Below are 18,317 nucleotides of genomic sequence, written 5' to 3' on the forward strand. Positions count from 1 at the left end.
TTTCAGGTCTCAAAATTAAGGTCAAAACTGGGATATTCTTCTTCCACGTTTTAGTTGTTGACAGTAATTTTTTCTGTATGAAAATTTTGACTTGTCCTAGGCTGTTCAATCGATCCTCTGGTGAGTAAACTTTGTAGGCTGAGAGGAATGCTACCCATTGCATACCACAGAATATGCAACATATTTCTAGCTTTCTGATCGGCTGTATTCTCTGACTGGCATGGGATAATAGGGAGAGAAGTGATATTAAAGTGACCAGGGTGATCTTTGTACCTTTTTGGTGATAAAATTTGTGGTTTGATAACCATTAGGGTGCTAACATCTGAAAAGCCTCCCGTCAGAGGTATGGTGGTACCTTTTAGAATATTGAGCCAAAAAATATGAGAGAAAGTAAATGTCAGTCAATTGACTTTGTACCTCTCACTGACTCAGGGGTAAAAAATTATTCAGACCATGCCCACAAAACAGAATTCTATCAGTTACGGACCTTTTAAGGGTTCTTTTCAAAACTTCCAATGATCACCCCCATCACTTTCTTATGAGAGTCCCCCCCCCCCCCCCCCCCCTTCCTTGGAAAGTTGTCGCACTTGATCTTCAATTTGCAACCGGGAGAGTGACCTCATCATTTCTCCACGTGAGCAAAAAAATATACTGGAATTTGATGTTCTGAACAAGGCTTATCAAACTTGAATATTTACTGAACTGTGCTTACATGAGGCAACAGATGAAGTAAGCTGTCTCCTGCCAAGGTTCCCACAGCAAGTGCCACCAGCAAGGCCAAGATCTTCTTGTACATTTTCTTTCCAACAAACGGAATGGTAGCCACACCCACCAAAGATGTAAGGCTGATAATGGTCACTGCAGCAAACCCATAACCCCAGACTATCAATAGAACAAAACCACAAAGGTCATCAGTTACATGTTACAGCGGTTTTCATTTCACTGTTGTAAAACCAAACCCAAAGTAATTACTCTGGTCAATCATGAGAGATGTAAACAGCACAATAAACCAATCAGAACTCGAAGCAAATACAAGTAACCTATGCTAAGCCACAGGAAAACACATGCGGGCAAGGTATGATTGGTTTTGGTTTTGCTTCTTATTGGTTGAAAAATTGATGTGCGTTTCGCTAACCAATCATAGAGCGTAGTAATGCAAAACCAAAGCAATTACCAAATTACTTTCAACACTCAATTGAAAAGTGCTCTATTGATATATTTTACAATCAATAAACTGACAAGTGACTGTCTTTACAAGAAATGCCACTTTCAAAACCCCTTCAACAGCTGAATCAGTTGTGCATCAACAGCAACAGCAATAACCTTATTAATACACGATGAGTGGTTAAAGCAGAAACCAAACAATCAAACAGGAGCTCTACGGTCTGATGTCTGATAGACAGCAATGGAAGGGTATCTGGGGTGCATACAACTGGAAACCCAGTTGACATGATAGATAGTATAAAGCTTGTGGGATCATGTATAAATTACAGGAAAAATTAAAGACCATATTGATTGATTGCTTGATAGAAAAGGAAGACCTAATACTAGGAAAGAATTTGTTACTTTTCATGACATTGTGCAATTAAGGGTTTCTGTGAGGTTTTGAGGAGACAAAACCAAAAATCATTTTCATGGGCAATTGCTGGTTAAGATTGGCACTATCATTACGGCACCAATCTGTAGAGCAGACAAGATCATTTTGGCTGTACTCGACACCTTGTTTTGCCTCAGTTCAGATATTAGGGACTTTTGAGACTTGACTATGAGTATGAGATTGAGTATCAGCACAACTTTTCAGAATTAGATAATCACTTAAAGCTTTAATACCAGGCTTGTTTCTAGGGTCTCCTTATCTTGTGTTAAACAACGAGAAAGAGTGAGAGTTTCAGGGACAGGACTGGTTTGAAATTTGAAAGTGGTATTCACACTCAACCTTGCACTCCTACTAAGAAATGAAAGCCCCTGTTACAACAGAATGGGCAATTTTAACCCTTTCACTTCATGATTTGAATGTTAATTCTCCTGACTGACTGCCATATATTTCTTTTTTTAAAGTAAGTTCACAGAATTTGACATAACATTATATTTGAACAATATCACCTAGTGGATGATTTTCTTTATTCTCATCACCTGTCTGATTGACAATGTATAGGTAATGTAAGGAGAAATTACATGTTGATCACTCCTGGGAGTGAAAAGGTTAATGCACCTGTGCCACTGCTTGCATCAGGGTTGTGGTCCTTAAGAATAGTGGCAGACCTGTTCTTGCTATATTTATTGAGTGCTATACCAATGGTTCAACCACCAGCTAAGGGTTTGGTTGCCATTCCAAACACTTACTTTTGCCGAAATGTTTGTCTGTGTCAGCTTTTGTTTTGTTTGTTTGATCTTTACAAGCTCCACTCTTGGCTTGTTGCACAAATGCCGGGCAAAGCTGTGTGAAGTCATAACTATCTGCTCCAGTGGAGTGATCAATGTCAAAGACGGTCAGCATGTCATCCAGTGAGTAACACTAAAAACAAAAGGATGAAAACATTTGAAGTCTCAGTTTATCAAAAGTATGTGACGAGTGGACTGGGAACTGTAGAAACTGGTTTTAACTGTGGAGGGTTGGTAAGAGAGATTGAGGGAGGAAGGAAAACGAAGGGAGCCAAGAAGGAGGATAGGAGGGAAGGAGGGACAAATGGTCAAATTGAAAGAGGAAGGAAGGATGAAACGGACAGAGGGAGGGAGGGAACAAAGTAGAGAGAAAGAGAGAGCAATAGAAAGAATTCAACTGGCTTGAAATATCTCTATATCTACATAGCCAAGGTAAGCAACACCCGACTTGTACCATACTGTATATGAACTGTGACTGATATCAAGTAACTTAAACTTCTCACTCCCAAGTCATAACACAAGTATGACCAATCACTTGAAAGCCACGTGTATATTACAACATTTGCATGTTGCTAACTGAAATTTTGGAATTTCCCCAGACATGACTTGCAGTAACAAAAGGGTTAAATTTCTTTGCTTACTGTTCACATACAACTTACACTGCCACTCTTTCCATTGGTTTCATGGCCATGGTCATCAACTGCACGGCGGTGAATGACATGAGATGCTGCTGATTCCTGCTGTGGCAACAATACCCCTGCTGACCTTCGGCGCCTATGATTATGACCATGATCATGATCATGCCCTCCACTTGACGACGACGCTGATGACTCGGGGGTTTTTGCTATGCCAAGGCTGTCTGTAATCTTCTTTAAGTCATCTTCAGATAGATGAGTTTTTCCATTGAAGATATCTTTGATGAAGAATTCTTTTGATGGCAGTTTTTTTGATTCTGTTTCGTTGTGCCCATGTCCTTTCTCAATACAGTATCCTTGTACCAGATGAAGAACAATGCTTGCACAGGCTTTCTCAAAGGCATGTTGATCAAGGATCTCCTCCGTGGTGTTCTCGTGGTGTTCTCCAGCATGTTCTTCATGATTGTGTCCATGGTGTTCCTCCTCTTTGATCTCCTTGATGATGCTTTCAGCAGAAAAACACTAGTAACAGAAAGGTGACACAGATTCAGATGGATCATCTTTCCTCTCCCTTCCCTGGTGGGACACTCTTCACGGGGAGTGGGCAGGGGAAAGATACTAAGCTATGGCCCGAGGCCTGGGTGACTTTTCCCAATAGGGACCAACCTAGATTGGTCAATAATATTTTTATTTATTTCAGGAGAAAACAAGGCCCAGCTCTTGCAACAAACCTGCTGCTGTTGGAACTAATCAAATTGTATGATTTCCAGAATTGTACATGCTCACACACTGAGAAAACAATTAAGCATGTTACTTTAAAAATTTTCTCTCACGCTACGCCAATAGGCTCATAAAAAGTCCATATCCAAATTAAATGACCTAACAAACTGAGATGACATACTAGGACAGATGAACACACAAATGTATCAGCCAGGTATTAACAGCTGCACAGATTTAGCAAACAGTGTGTAGGATTTTGGCAGGGCACCACCTTTGAACAATGGATTGAAAGCCAGCAAAGGACTATGCTTATCCCCCCAATAATAAGATTTAAGACTTAAGATTTTTTGCATACATTTTGCCAAAAAATGACATTTTTCTTGTTTCTTGTTTTCAGGTTTTTGTATTTTGTCTACATTGAAGACAATGGAAATACTTGTTTTCACCTTTATTTTTTAAGGAGTAAAATTATCAGCAGGAAATGGGTTTCAGAGTTCATCGATGCGTGCATGTTTTAGTTACATTGTTTCAAATTAGCTCGTCTTTGGCCCACAGACTAGATATTATACAAGAATGATAGCTACATCACTAAGCTTTCCAAAACCGCAAGCAACTCATGACCGAGCAAGACAGTGTTATTTGAATTCTTGTCTGAAATAAAATCATCCAAGCATCAACTCATCTTTTGCATGAATTGCTAAACAAGGCTCTACTAACATCATAGTCTAGGTATGGACGGGCCTTCTGACAACATAATCCTTAGATCTCTGTTTGCCAAAATACATTTGGAACAAGGTAGATTTCTAACCCAAAAATTCACAGATGCCAATATTATCAATAACTTAAGTCTGATTGGTGGTCTGGCTAAAATGTGAACTAATGACCTATAACATTTAAGTCCAAAAATGTAAAAACCAACAAACCAACCTGACAAATATAAAGGGAAAATAAGTGCTATGGATGTTTGCACAAATTGTACATCTTTAAAGTGCACTCAATTTGTGTTATAATGTCATGCCACATCATGTCCTAACCATGTACACCAAAGAAGAAATCTAAACACATGCAGCGCTGACAACCATTGCATTAACTTTGCCTGAATTGAACTCTCTTTCATTTTTTCTTTCTTTCTCTCTATACCAATAATCTGTTGACACTTTCCATGAATAATATTATTCTAAAGAACAACCTTTTTGTTCTGGAAGTATGAAATTTTAGCCTGTCTACTTTTCTATCGATTCACCACTGACTTCCGCTCACATTAGCATGCTAAGTGTTTACAAAAAATGGCATGCTAAACAATTCTGTTCAGCGATCTGAAAGGATGGCAACATCTATGGGCAAAAAAATTATTTACTACTAGTAAGTATTGAGATCCCATTTGACAAAGGTTTGCCTTCAGTGATTTCTCTCAGAGTTCGTTATTTCTGAACAGTCATACGTACATACATACATACTTTATTTGATCTCGCAGATTAAAAAGACTGGCAGCCGTTGGCTGATGTGGACCTGCGTTACTAGTTTACAATAATTACAACTAATAAAAGAGAAAAAAAATAATAAAGACCAAATATGTATAATGTACAAGTAAAAAAAAAAGCAATCAGTCATGTCACGTTCTGATTGCTAAGACTTCAACATCAGGTTACTTTTGCATGCATCAGGCCTCTAATAGAAAGCCCTTCTAGCCTGCAAGAGCAGACATTTTTTCCGGCTGAACCCACAGCCGGAAAAGGAGTCTGCTCTCGAAGGCTAAAAGCCCTTCAAACACCACGCTATCTTTTTTCAAGTTTATTTGAGGGTCGGTGTTCATTGTGATTAAAAAAGATGTGAAGTGGTCACAGTTGACAGTGTCAGCAGAAGCCTTCTGGCTCTTAAATGACCATTAACTGGATCCTCAAATTCTTTCCTAAAGCACGAAGTATACCCAGTTGTGGCTCTCTGTATGCCTATTGTGATAATTATTGTTTCACATCGTATATTATCTGAAGTCTGGTGTACATGTATGTCATATAAGCTTATGACCGTAATAAAATCTGACAGTGATGCATTTAGATTGGCTTGAAACGTCTAAAAAGCTTATTTGAACCACAGAATCTTCAGAGAAGCAATTGTAAAATTTGATAATAAACTAAGGTATTTGGCTTTCGAAACGTCATATAATCTGCTAATAAAGACATTGATAAAACATCTACAGCGAGTTCAATCACGACTTGCAAGCGTGAATGAATGTCAGGAGTCAAAAATTTAAGACTTTCATGCGTGCAAAATAAAAGTTCCCGGAAGATACCTTCGAGTAATTTGCGTAGCGAGATCGCCTACCTTCTTCGCAGTTAAAAAATGGCCGATCGTTTTGTTTATCCCCTCGACAATATGGTCCAAAGCGTGGTGTGTGATCACTTGCTTCCCATGACTGAAATTCCTCGCGAACGAGAGGTAAAGTTCGCTGTGGTTCCTGGGAGAAACGTCGCAACGTACTTGACCAGAATTCAATTCACGCGCAGGCAAGAGGCAATAAACAATCACAGGACTGACTTCCGCAAATTCGCTGGAATTCAGGGCCGTCAACACCGGCGATCCGCCGAAGTCGTGCAGATCTGTCGGCGTAAAACACTACAAGAAAGAAACAAAGTGTTCAAAGGATATGAGACGCAAAGGGAACCGCGTGTTTGGTAATACAAGTTCGCGTCCCGTTCGCTTCGAAGTTTTAATGGGTCCGCGTCGTAAGCCTTTTTTCCACCCCTAACGCCTTACGATCCGTACTTCGTCGTGTATCTTCTTCAGTTCTCTAGATAAGCTTATTTTTTTATAATTTCATGGGGAATGCGTTCAACTTTGCCAAACAACGTGAAACTATGAAACGTAAGCTATCAATAAGCTTTGATAAAAATAGCGAAGCGCAAAATTTATTCGTTGCAGAAATCAATGATCTTTCTTGTGCTTACCTGTCGGTAATCCTCGCTGGTTTTGTTATCGGAACAGTTCAAGAAATGCAGCTTGTGAAAAAGTCTCTGTTGATCTTCAGGAGAGAGCGAATCGCCATCGACTGCCTCACGGAGGTCTTTGAACGAGTAATGCTCGTGTTTTCGGCTTTCGTGTGAAAGAACAGAATCGAAAAAACACAGCTTCAAGCATAGAAGAAATCTTATTTTCAGGGAAAACATTTCTGCAGGAGTCTATGACAATTTTAAGCAATCCCACGTCACTTCTTTATTATACTTCTTTGGCTCTTTGATTTGCAGTAAATATACTGGACTGGTCGCAAATGGTTTGTCCATGTGTATTCGACTATGACATTAGCAGGCGAGCGCTGATTGGCTAACGCTAGGTGCCTTTGTTAAGACAGTTCCAGTTTCGTAATATCAAATAGAGGAGAAAAGGTTTGGCTCAGTGCCTGTTTATCAAATTTCGTTGGTAAGGAAATAATTTTAATGATTATCTGGCCCCAGTTGCTCAAAAAGCGGATTCTATCCAGTTGATTAATCACTATCCAGCGGATAAAATGTTCTCAACCAAAACATTTTACCCGCTGGATAGCAACTTATCCCCTGGCTAAAATTATCCTTTCTTTGAACAACTGAGACGACCTGGTGCCAGATTGTAAATGTTTGTCTGTCTCAAATAAATTTCTTCCGCTTCGTTTATGAGCTAAAGCATGCAGAGGCTTCTAAAGAACTTATTAAAAGTAAAAATCATCTTTTTGTTATATTCACTTGAGCCTCAGGAAGAACAACAAATTAAACCACGCTAAGAAAAGTTTGTGACGTATACAAACCCCTTACCCAGCAATCTTTTAAAAGAAATTCCTTGTTTAATTAACGCGCTTATATTAGTAAAGGAATGTTTAGAAAGTTCCTTTTTGGCTTTTCAGTGGACATAAAGTGCTTGTCACTATTCAGCTAAATAACTACCAATATAGAGTTCACTTCAAATGAAATGAAGATTTAACTGACATTTTCCAACCGAAAATTAGTACTTTACAGTGAGGGTGAACTATCAGGTTTACTAGGAACTAAAACTATTCTTAACAAAGGAATTTCGGCATCATTTCCATTTCAAAAGAACGCCACACAAAAGGAGTTGCGCAATCATTAACAGCAAATACAGTGTCTGCACGATACAGGTTGCTAGAAATATAATCACAAGTTACGTTCTTTCTTTACAAACTGCTCAACACAATGTATAAAATTCGCCGATAGAAATAACAATGGCACAGTATAGTAGCGTTATACGTGCGGCAGGTCTGCAACTACTCTTGGAAGATCAGTCGTCTGTTTTTAATATCTCCCTTTATCATCGCGTTCAGTTACAAAAATAGCCCTGCTTATCATATCATGTTTGTATAAGAATGCGTACTGTTGAAACTTGTTTTCTTTAGCTACGACAATATTTCCACATTCTTTTTATATATTAACACCGTGTTTCAATAATGCAGTAGCGTAGCAGCCTGTTAACTTGTAAATGTTTTCATTGTGTAGCCGAGCTGCTATTGTTTTTAGGGTTGGAGGTATTGTTCGGTTGATGTTGATATGGTGGACAGAAGATAGTTACCAATGGTAACTGCTTTTCTGCAACAAATCCGCTTCCACAACGGACTAAATATATAGTTTTTGTTTATTTAGTTTTTGTTTTTCGTGCCAAGTCATTGGAAAACTAGCCTCCTACGCCTCGTCATGCATTCCTTCCCCAACAACAAGTGGCTAAAAATACCGTAAATACCAGCCTAAGTCCGTTTTTAATTACAATTAATGCCCTGGGGATCAATTAATGGTATGCTAATATCCCTTTAAAAGGATACACGTGGTTGATCTTTATGCATTGCCTCTCTAGACCGTGTTACAGAGCTGATAGTGACCCTCCCACGCTCCCTGCGAGGAAGCCGGGTTGGAGGCGACACTTGTCCATGTTGTTCAACTCCTTCGCTTGGTTTGGGCTCATCCCAGGCGAGAACGATTCCCCGTACCTCACTTGCTTATTATGAATAACAATACCCTAGGCAGGATATTATACATTGGGAAACTTTGTTTTTACAGAAAACAGGTTGGGCTTATCAATGAAAACAGCTCGATCAAAGCATGAAAGAGGTTGGAAGCGGCTAGCCCTAACAGCATCTGGGCTTGCATTCGTAGGGCCGTGGGCTTATTATCGGATGGATTTTTAGCGACTGCTATCTTGGAGTTTATATTTGGTGCCCCCCGGAAGGGGTCTACTTGGAATTTTAGGAACGATAACATACACGAACGTTAAGTGGTAAAGGAACCTTACTGGAGCCAGTTTAATTGTCTTATTATACACAACAAAGGATAAATGCGTAATCTTGTGTTATAGCCCCTAAATCAAAGAATGCACCTAAAATGGTACAAAATAGCCATGAAGCACGAGATTAATTCAAGATTTGGCAAACGAAAGGAAAAACATTCTTTCAGTTAAAATTTTTCATTGCGCTTAAAGTGCGCGTGCATATTTCAACTTCTAGATGTAGTGACGGCTACTGAGCGAACCCGGCTCGTCTTCAGTCAATCTTCTTCAATAAAGTCCCGGAAATAAAGTCAGCGTTGGTGAAAAATGACGGCAGAAAAGTCCATGCCTAGGCTATTCTCCCACTACTATTCTTCCTTGACGACTCTTGCATGCTAACAGATCCATTCATCCTGTGGTACTGCTCTTTGGTTCGACAGAGTTGCTAACTAAAGGTATATTGGCTACCGAGATTCGAGCAATAAAATTTCCAGCGTTAGCCTCATAAGGACAACTGACCAATGACTTTACCTTTAGTTATAAACTCTGTGGATAAACCAAACATTCGTTTTCTACTCCCCACCCCGGCCGTTTCTATTTATCTTGTGGAACTGCATTCGATTTGTTTGAATGTTGCTGTTCAGTTGTTGTTCTTATTGGCAAAGCTCAACCGACCCAAACCGTAACTGCTGACTTTGCGTCTAAATTATATGCTAATTCCGCGCGTTCATCGCTAAACAACAATGGATGTCAGTTGCTTGTACGTGACCTTCTCACGTTATTATTGTGTAGCAACAGGAAAACAAACTACATTTGTTTGTGTGTCGATTGTACTTTCGTGCCGGATGCCATGCTACCGTTGTCAAAACATCTGATAAGTTACCGAGTCTTCTTTATTGAAAAAGATTGTTTCTGCTGAGGTGGCTAAGTTAGAATAACGTGTTATCCGTAGTAATCTACAAGTGTTCAAAATAAGGAAAGAACTGACTGCAATTAAATTATTTTTTAATGCATGGCTTTCATCCTTAACCCACAAGAGTGTACGCACTTGTCTGTGCACTTAGGTAGAACGAAGATGTGCGCGCTCAGACGAGTCTTCAATGGAGTGTTCATCGATCATTGTCTAGGATGGGTGTGTGGGTGTGTGTGTGTGTGTGGGAGGGGAGGGGGAGAGTTTACCGGGCTGTCTTATTTCCCCCTATTTTCAATTAATTTCATACTTAAAACGTGTGGTGTTTACGTAACGAGTAAACGTCTTTCCCAACCACACGCCCACACACACCATAACTAATGAACACTCCCTGATCCCTGACGTCGTTCGTATTGACTTTGCACACAACTTTTCATTTTTCTTCAAAACTATTGGATGCACGAGACTGGTCCAGTCGTCATCCACCTCTCCGTAATGTCGTGGGGGAAAAGGAACGTGGGCACCGACAACGGCAAAAAATTGGGACATTAGCATCCAGCGTTCAGAGATTGAGCATGATTTTCAGTTTGTGCGCGCGGGGGTGAGCTTCTTTCAGGGCCCTAGATATTACGCAATCAGTCAGCGCGCTTTTTTGTTAGCATGCCTGGCTGGATTCACTCTGACGAAGGGCTAACGCTCGAAACGTCAGCACTCGAATCTCTTTACGAAGACCAATTTACCTTTAGTTGTCAACTCTGTTGATAAATCAAATATTCCGGCGTCCCAGATAGTGGGGTTGACGATTGGCTAAAATCAGAAAAGGGAACGCGAAAATTAAAAAACGTACGAGAAAACCTTACACCTGCCCTTTACTGACTGAGAACCAACTTTGTTCCCAGGGATGTGAAGAGCAGAGACCCTGGAAACGAGGTTAACTGAGAGCCTGTAGCAGTAAAGTTGCACCTACTTTATTCGCACAAATCTCATTAAACCACACTGACCACACAAACTATTGTTATCGCTCATCTGCCTCAAGTCCGCAGTTTTCGCATACAATACAATACAATATTTATTTTGCCATATACAGCATTTGCAGACGGAAAAAAATGAAGAAAATTGATGTAAGAAAATAAATGGCGAGAAAACCTGAAAGAAACCCTGACGCATGTTTTGATCCCACTAATCAGTCAACACCTTGGACTTAAGCCAAGGTCCAAGTATTTTTAACTGACGCCAATTTGTCCCACCCTAAAGCAACTCTTGCTGTGCGCTGGGAGCACGGAAATAATTGATCATGCAAGACAACCACTGAGAGTCAACAAAATACACGGTAGGATCAAAAGAGGAAAAATTGGGTATCCCACAATGCCTCGCTTCCAACTATATTATCAACTCGATGTTGACTCGTGATTTCGCATTTGCGATGGAGTTTCTCGGAGTGAACGCTGATCCAAGCGTTAAGCATTATACCACAGGATATGAGTTTCATCGGGTTTGTTAGCAGGCAAGGCAGCTTCGATTCAGTGCAAGAGAGGATCGTGTCCGAGGACTGTGTCCACATGCGACCTACAGGAGATTCACTATTCATGAAGCCGACTTCGCTGACTTCGAAGAATTAAAAATAGCTCACGAAATGTTACTTACGATCTGGCTATGCGCTTGTTAATACAATCACATCTAAAACTATGTTGCCATAAGGCTGATTTAATCTTGACTACATCTGCTACGTTATTAAGCTACTTGCTGATTAACGTGAAACACTGAGTTGGGAACAAAAAGGAGCGCGCGATCACCCATATCTAAGGGAGATAACACAAGGTCATTCTGTGTGATATGATTCTATTAGATCGTACATTTTTTATTGTCATAGACCTTTGTAATTAATTTAATTATAGATTTTGTTTCTTGTACTTTATACACGTAATTCAGTCTTCAGACAGCGAGGTGTTCTATTCAATAAACGCTTTACCTTACCTTTATTTATCGATATATACTGATATCTGAGAGAGCGAGTTGCTGATTGGCCTAGTTTCGTTGTCGCAAACGTTGCATTTCGTTTTCCCTTCCGAGAGGCAACCTGAAGCCAGCTATTATTAAGATCAAAAGTGGCGACGACCGAAAATAAAAGCATTTTAATCCACCACCTGGCCAATTTTTTTTTTTTTTCATTATTTTACCCCGCAGCTGTCTTTATGTCTAACAATACTCTTTAATTAGCATGTCTAGCAGAAAAGCGGAAAAACAAATCAATTTGCAAGTCGTGGATTAAAACCCTCTTCTGTTTTCAGTTTCGGGTGGTTTCAAGCCGTTTTTAAACGAGAAGAAAGAACTGGGCTGGCGTCTAAGATAAACTCTTGCAATGAATGTTCAGTGTGTGTGTGTGGGAGGGGAAGGGGAGAGTTCACCGGGCTGTCTTATAGAAATACTTGCAAGCTCCCCTGAATGTTAGAGCCTTTCCCCCTATTTTCAATTAATTCCATACTTAAAAGGTGTAGCGTTTACGTAACGGGTAAACGCCGGTGTTTCCCAACCACACGCCCACACACACCATAACTAATGAACACTCCCTGATCCCTGACGTCGTTCGTTTTGACTTTGCACACAACTCTTCATTTTTCTTCAAAACTATTGGATGCACGAGGCTGGTCCAGTCGTCATCCACCTCTCCGTAATGTCGTGGGGGAAAAGTAACGTGGACACCGACAACGGCAAAAAATTGGGTCATTAGCATTTAGCATTCAGAGATTGAGCATAATTTTCTGTTAGCGCGCTCGGGGGTGAGCTTCTTTCAGGGTCTTAGGTATTACGTAATCAGTCAGCACGCTTTTTTATCAGCATGCCTGGTGTGATTCGCTCTGCCGAAGGGCTAACGCTCGAAACGTCAGCACTCGAATCTCTTTACGGTGGCCAAGTTACCTTTAGTTGCCAATGAACTCTGTTGATAAATCCAACATTCGTCCCAGGTAGTGGGGTTGACGATCGGCTAAGATCAGAAAAGAAACGCAAAAAAAATGCGCGAGGAAACCTTACCCCGGCCCTTTACTGACTGAGAACCAACTTTGTTCCCAGGGATGTGAAGAGGAGAGACCCTGGAAACGAGGTTAACTGAGAGCCTGTAGCAGTAAAGTTGCACCTACTTTATTCGAACAAATCTCATTAAACCACACTGACCATACAAACTATTGTTATTGCTCATCTGCCTCAAGTCCGCAGTTTTCGCATGTTTTGATCCCACTAACTAATCAGTCAACACCTTGGACTTACGCCAAGGTCCAAGTATTTTTAACTGACGCCAATTTGTCCCGCCCTAAAGCAACTCTTGCTGTACGGTGTCAACACGGAAATAATTGATCTTGCAAGACAACCACTGAGAGTCATCAAAATACACGGTAGGCTCAGAGGAGTAAAGTTTAGCATTTATACCACAGGATACGAGTTTCATCGGTTTTGTTAGCAGGTAAGGCAGCTTTGATTCAGTGCGAGAGAGAATCGTGCCCGGAGGGTCGTGTCCACATGCACCTACAGGAGATTCACTATGCGTGAAGCCGACTTCGAAGAATTAAAAAATAGCTCACGAAATGTTGCTTACGATCTTCCTATGCTATGGTTTAATCCTGACTACATCTGCTACATTATTAATTAAGCTATTTGCTGATAACGTAAAATAGTTGGGAACAAATAGGAGCGTGCGATAACTCATATCTAACGGAGATATATACTGATATCTAAGGGAGCGAATTGCCGAGGGGCGACCTGAAGCCAGCTATTATTAAGATCAAAAGTGGCGACGACCCCCAACTGTTAGTTAGAAAATGAAAAGCATTTTAATCCACCACCTGGCGCTATTTTTTTTTTTTCATTATCTTACCCCGCAGCTGTCTTTATGTCTAACAATACTCTTTAATTAGCATGTCTAGCAGAAAAGCGGAAAAACAAATCAATTTGCAAGTCGTGGATTAAAATCCTCTTCTGTTTTCAGTTTCGGGTGGTTTCAAGCCGTTTTTAAACGGGAAGAAAGAACTGGGTTCGCGTCTAAGATAAACTCTTTGCAATGAATGTTCAACGGATAATGTTGGCGCTATAATGTTTTGTCTATAGAGCGGTTTTCAATCGAGTGTTGTAAAACCAAAACCAAAGTAATTACTCTGGCCAAACACAACAGACGCAAGCAGCGCAACGAACCAATCAGAATTCAAAGCAAATACATGTGCATGTAACGTGCGCAAATGGCGGGAAAACGCGTGGGCTCAAGCCACGATTGATCTTGGCATTGCTTCTCATTGGTTGAGAAAGTGGCACGAGTTTTGTTAACCAATCACAGAGCGTTGTTAAGCCAAACCAAAGCAAACGTGATTTACTTTTGCACACTCTATTGAAAAACCGCTCTATCATGACTGGCCAGTACAAATAAACTTGCCTTATCTATCTTGTTTGCATCGCAGCTTTCAAATGAGTTATTTCATCCTTTTCAATTCCAGAGCAGTATTCGTCTTTGACTCTGTTTAATCGCCAGTGTTGAACAAGGTGTTTCTAAGTTTTGAACACTGAACTGAACGGCATGATTAGAATGAAAGTTATTGAGCGGTTCTTTCCTATCTTCAGGGGTTCGAATCTCGTTCAAGTCTGATTTTTTTCCATACTTCTTTTCGCAAATGCTCAAGTTGCGTACTAACTGCGAGGATCTTTCTTGATTTAATCTTTCTTCCGCAGTTCAAATAGATGTTTCATACATTCATATCCATTCTTTCCTATAGTCTTGTTTATTATGCTGTACAGGGTGGTTCTGCCATCTTAATTCTGTGGATTGAACATGACCATGGAATAATGATGTTGCATCTTGTGATGCTGTCACCTGTCTGAAATTTTAAAATGAACATATATTGTCTGGGACACCCTTGGATAAGCACTGTTGGCGCCTTTTGTTTTTCTCAATCAACCAAAGACCAATACCAAACAGGACGCAGGGTCACCCTCATATAGGTGGATGCATTACCACCATGTTGGTGTCAATTTAACAAAATAAATTTGCTCACATAGTTTGCATAAAAATGGCAGTTAACTCCCAGAGGAGAAAAACCTTTTTGCTCCTATCCATTAACATGGCCGCCACGACGTCACATGCAATCGACCTTTCCCTCGTATTAATATTTTCATATCGCCCTCATATTGACTTGTTTCCTTAGCTTCACTGCAATGTCTCTAAAACTACTTTTAGTCACATGTTTCAATACCACAACAACTTGAGACGTATTAATTAACAGTAGAAGAAAGAGATAACAGCACCCAATATAAATTTCTTACCCCACAAACACGTAGGACTTGCGAATATTGGTAAATTAGTCTTAAATTAAAACAAAGGGAAAACAGATGTTGTAGCTTTGTACTCATATCAGTCACCTGATAGTATTGTACCTGGCTGAATTGTTTCTAACTAAGTTTATCAACCGGAAAATATATTAACTACAAACCTATTTTTATGATCAGTTGCCTCTTTAGCGACTGATATTAAAAATATTGATCTAATATTTTGGTGTACTCGATTTTTAATGATTACCCTAAATATTGATCTAAAAATTGTCCATCGCCAAATACACGCTATGATCGTGCCGAACTTTTCAAAATTGCACCAGTTCCTTGTAATACAATAATTAATGCTTCCAGCATTGCAAGCAGAGAAAATTGACCTTTCCTTCACTTTTATCTGTGAGCAAATCGTTTTTACTACCAAAGCGCGAACAGCAAATCCCTGCATGAATGCGGTTTATAGGTTTACAGATTTTTTAGTGTAGCTGCGCCTACACTGTCGAACGCGCTCCCAGCAAGCCTGCGCAGTGTTGATTCCATTTTAACTTTTAAATCTTGTCTCAAAAAATATTTTTTTAAGTTAGCTTTTAGCTTTTAAGTAGCGCTTAAATAACTTTTTTACTGTTAAATTTAGTTTATGTACATATTTAGTATATTCTAATATTGTAATGCGCTTTTGATCATTGTATGTTAAAAAGCGCAATATCAATTAATGAATTATTAATTATTATTATCCTTGATACAGAATAACAGAGTTATAACTGATACCACAAGCAAAATTAACCAAAATTAAAACTTCAATATAATAGAAATTTAGAATGAGTTTACAGCGAACGGCAGAGGTGACCACGTGACCACGTTTATCGTTCATTTGCCACTCGCTGTTTTCAGTTTCTCAGTAAGATTGAATAGTTTGGCGTTGACAAGAAAGGCCAGAATTGTTTTGCACTATTCTCATCAATGTACTCTTATTTTAAGAAAGCATAAACGCGAATCTTACGTTTCCCGGCCGGCGTTTACCGTCCCAACGCGATTCTAAGTCCTTTGCAATATATTTTTTGTCACAGATGTTTCCTGCAACAACTTTCTTTGCCGCCTTTTTTTATCATTAATCATGTAACCTTGATAATGGCGCAAGATGCACCGCAATGTCGGTTTCTATCACTTATATTTCTTGTCTCATGTATTTCCAAATCGTTCCTTATAAAACTTTCTGATGCCAAAAAAAAAATGATAGTAAAATTTGCTTATTATAGGTTTAAAACGGCTAGTCTTGATTCCCTTTTTATACAAAGTTTTTACTTCTAAAATAGCACAATTTAACCACGGCGAAGGAATGGAGCCAAATCTCAAGGAGAATGACGTCATTTTACTGGCTTGAGTGTACTTTGGGGCACTCTATCATGTCTATTTTAGGTGCACGTCTATTTCAGTCTCAGTTCTTGGAGCGAGTAGTGTTGGTACGTTGTCCGTATTCTGCAACTCGTAGTCAAAGACAGGCACAGATGGAAGCAGATCGTCGATGACTTATATCCCGGTGGAAAAAAGCAAAACTAAGCTAATATAAGCAAAGCTAAGTTGTCCGTATTATAGAGAGGGTCCCTATGATAAGTTCTTTAATAGAGAATACGTGTAGATTTTGCCTGGACACGGGAACTGTCCAGAATGGAGGTATCCATAATTGGAGAGTGATTTGACTGTAATTGCAAAAACAGATAATCAAAGGCTCCTGTGAGCCAACTCGTGAATGCAGATCACACATAGTAATTGAAATTTAGACGGCTACGGAAACTTCCTTGAAAGCTAAAAGAAACTATATCTTTGCCCGATTATGTAACGAAAAATAACCATTACTGTACTCTTGTATTCTGATGCGCCGATTAAAAAAAATCACGTGTTTTTTCTGATTCAAAGTTCATAGAAGCACGCCATGTGCAGCTACGTCATGCAAATTCGTGTCCCCGATAGTCCAGGGCTACTGGATTTTGCGATCGGGCTAGTGGATTCTAACCATCACTTGCCCGATGGGCAAGTGAAGTTTTTTTGGGAATTTAAATTACAAAATTACTGTAGGGCAAGCCGATCTCACAAAGGGAAATCTGTTCAACAAAGTATCACATTACATTTCATGCCCGACATAAATGCGTGAAATTTTTCCTTTGGAGTTCAGTCCACGCAATCCTCAAGTAAAAATAATGAACTATGACAAGCTCTTGCTAAATAAGAATTATTTATCGACCGCGTCCGTTTGCTTTCCCATAAATTACCAGTTGTAAATTTCGAAAATGAAACATTTTTTCCCTTTGAAACCTCTATGAAAGCTGACAAGATCTTAAAGTGTTCATTTCACCAGATATTTGCATCATTTTGTTTAAGACGTCAATGATGCGTGACATGGCACGTCCCGCTTTCGCGTGAAAACTGACAAATTAAATTATTTTTTAATTAAATTATTTCTAAATTAAATTATTTTTAATTCTTAAAAGAAACCGCACTTTGTAGAAAAAACGAAACAAACCTATAACTTTGCTCAGATTCAACGAAAAATCTCCATTCTTACACTAAAATGATTGTCAAATTATTCTCTACAGAATGAATGAGAGAATTCTGACGCGTCGTGAAAAAAATTTTCACGTTTTTTTTTTTCACTAATTGAGTTTACGACCCCTGACTTTCTGAAAAACTAAAAAAACTTGTAACTTTGCTCAGATTGAACGACAAATCTCCATTCTTGCACTGAACGATCGTCAAATTATTCTCTACATATTGAATAAGAATTTCCTGATGCGCCGTGAACAATAAATGTTCGCGTGTTTTTTCCACTAATTGAATTTAAAACTCATTCACTGCGCACGCCCGAAAGTTAACGACAAAACCGACCGACCGACCGACCGACCAATCTCGTACCCAGAGTCCTCAGGCTTTTTGGTCAGCGGGGCGGCGCCAGGAGAGACTCTGGGATAATGGAATTTCTTATCCCAATCTCGTTCCCAGAGGCTGCGTTCCTTTTGGTCAGCACCAAGGAAGCAAGACCTCTGGAACACAGCGGCAAAATGAGTGCGCATGCTCCGGGGATTTGTGATTCAATCGTGAATCGATTACGAATGCTCCACTTCAATCGCCAAATT

At 39.6% G+C, this 18,317-nt stretch overlaps 1 protein-coding gene across 2 annotated transcripts in view; it reads right to left on the bottom strand.

Annotated features, from left to right (window-relative positions):
• Window positions 1–7,281, bottom strand: part of LOC146461776 (metal cation symporter ZIP14-like) — a 14,492-nt gene extending 7,211 nt beyond the window's left edge. Inside the window, exons 1-5 of one of the 2 annotated variants that reach the window (XM_085086684.1) lie at window positions 6,683–7,281; window positions 6,060–6,350; window positions 3,042–3,539; window positions 2,344–2,515; window positions 713–882 (exon numbers count right to left, since the gene is read on the bottom strand). In XM_085086684.1, coding sequence (XP_084942810.1) covers window positions 713–882; window positions 2,344–2,515; window positions 3,042–3,539; window positions 6,060–6,350; window positions 6,683–6,901 — 1,350 coding nt within the window. In that variant the 5' untranslated portion in view covers window positions 6,902–7,281. The remainder of the gene's footprint in view (window positions 1–712; window positions 883–2,343; window positions 2,516–3,041; window positions 3,540–6,059; window positions 6,351–6,682) is intronic. The other variant, XM_085086685.1, reaches the window with a different exon arrangement.
• Between the last annotated feature and the right edge of the window lie 11,036 nt (window positions 7,282–18,317).

Source organism: Pavona decussata, unplaced genomic scaffold (genome assembly GCF_977016875.1).
Source record: "Pavona decussata unplaced genomic scaffold, jaPavDecu1.1 SCAFFOLD_195, whole genome shotgun sequence".
NCBI lineage: Eukaryota > Metazoa > Cnidaria > Anthozoa > Scleractinia > Agariciidae > Pavona > Pavona decussata.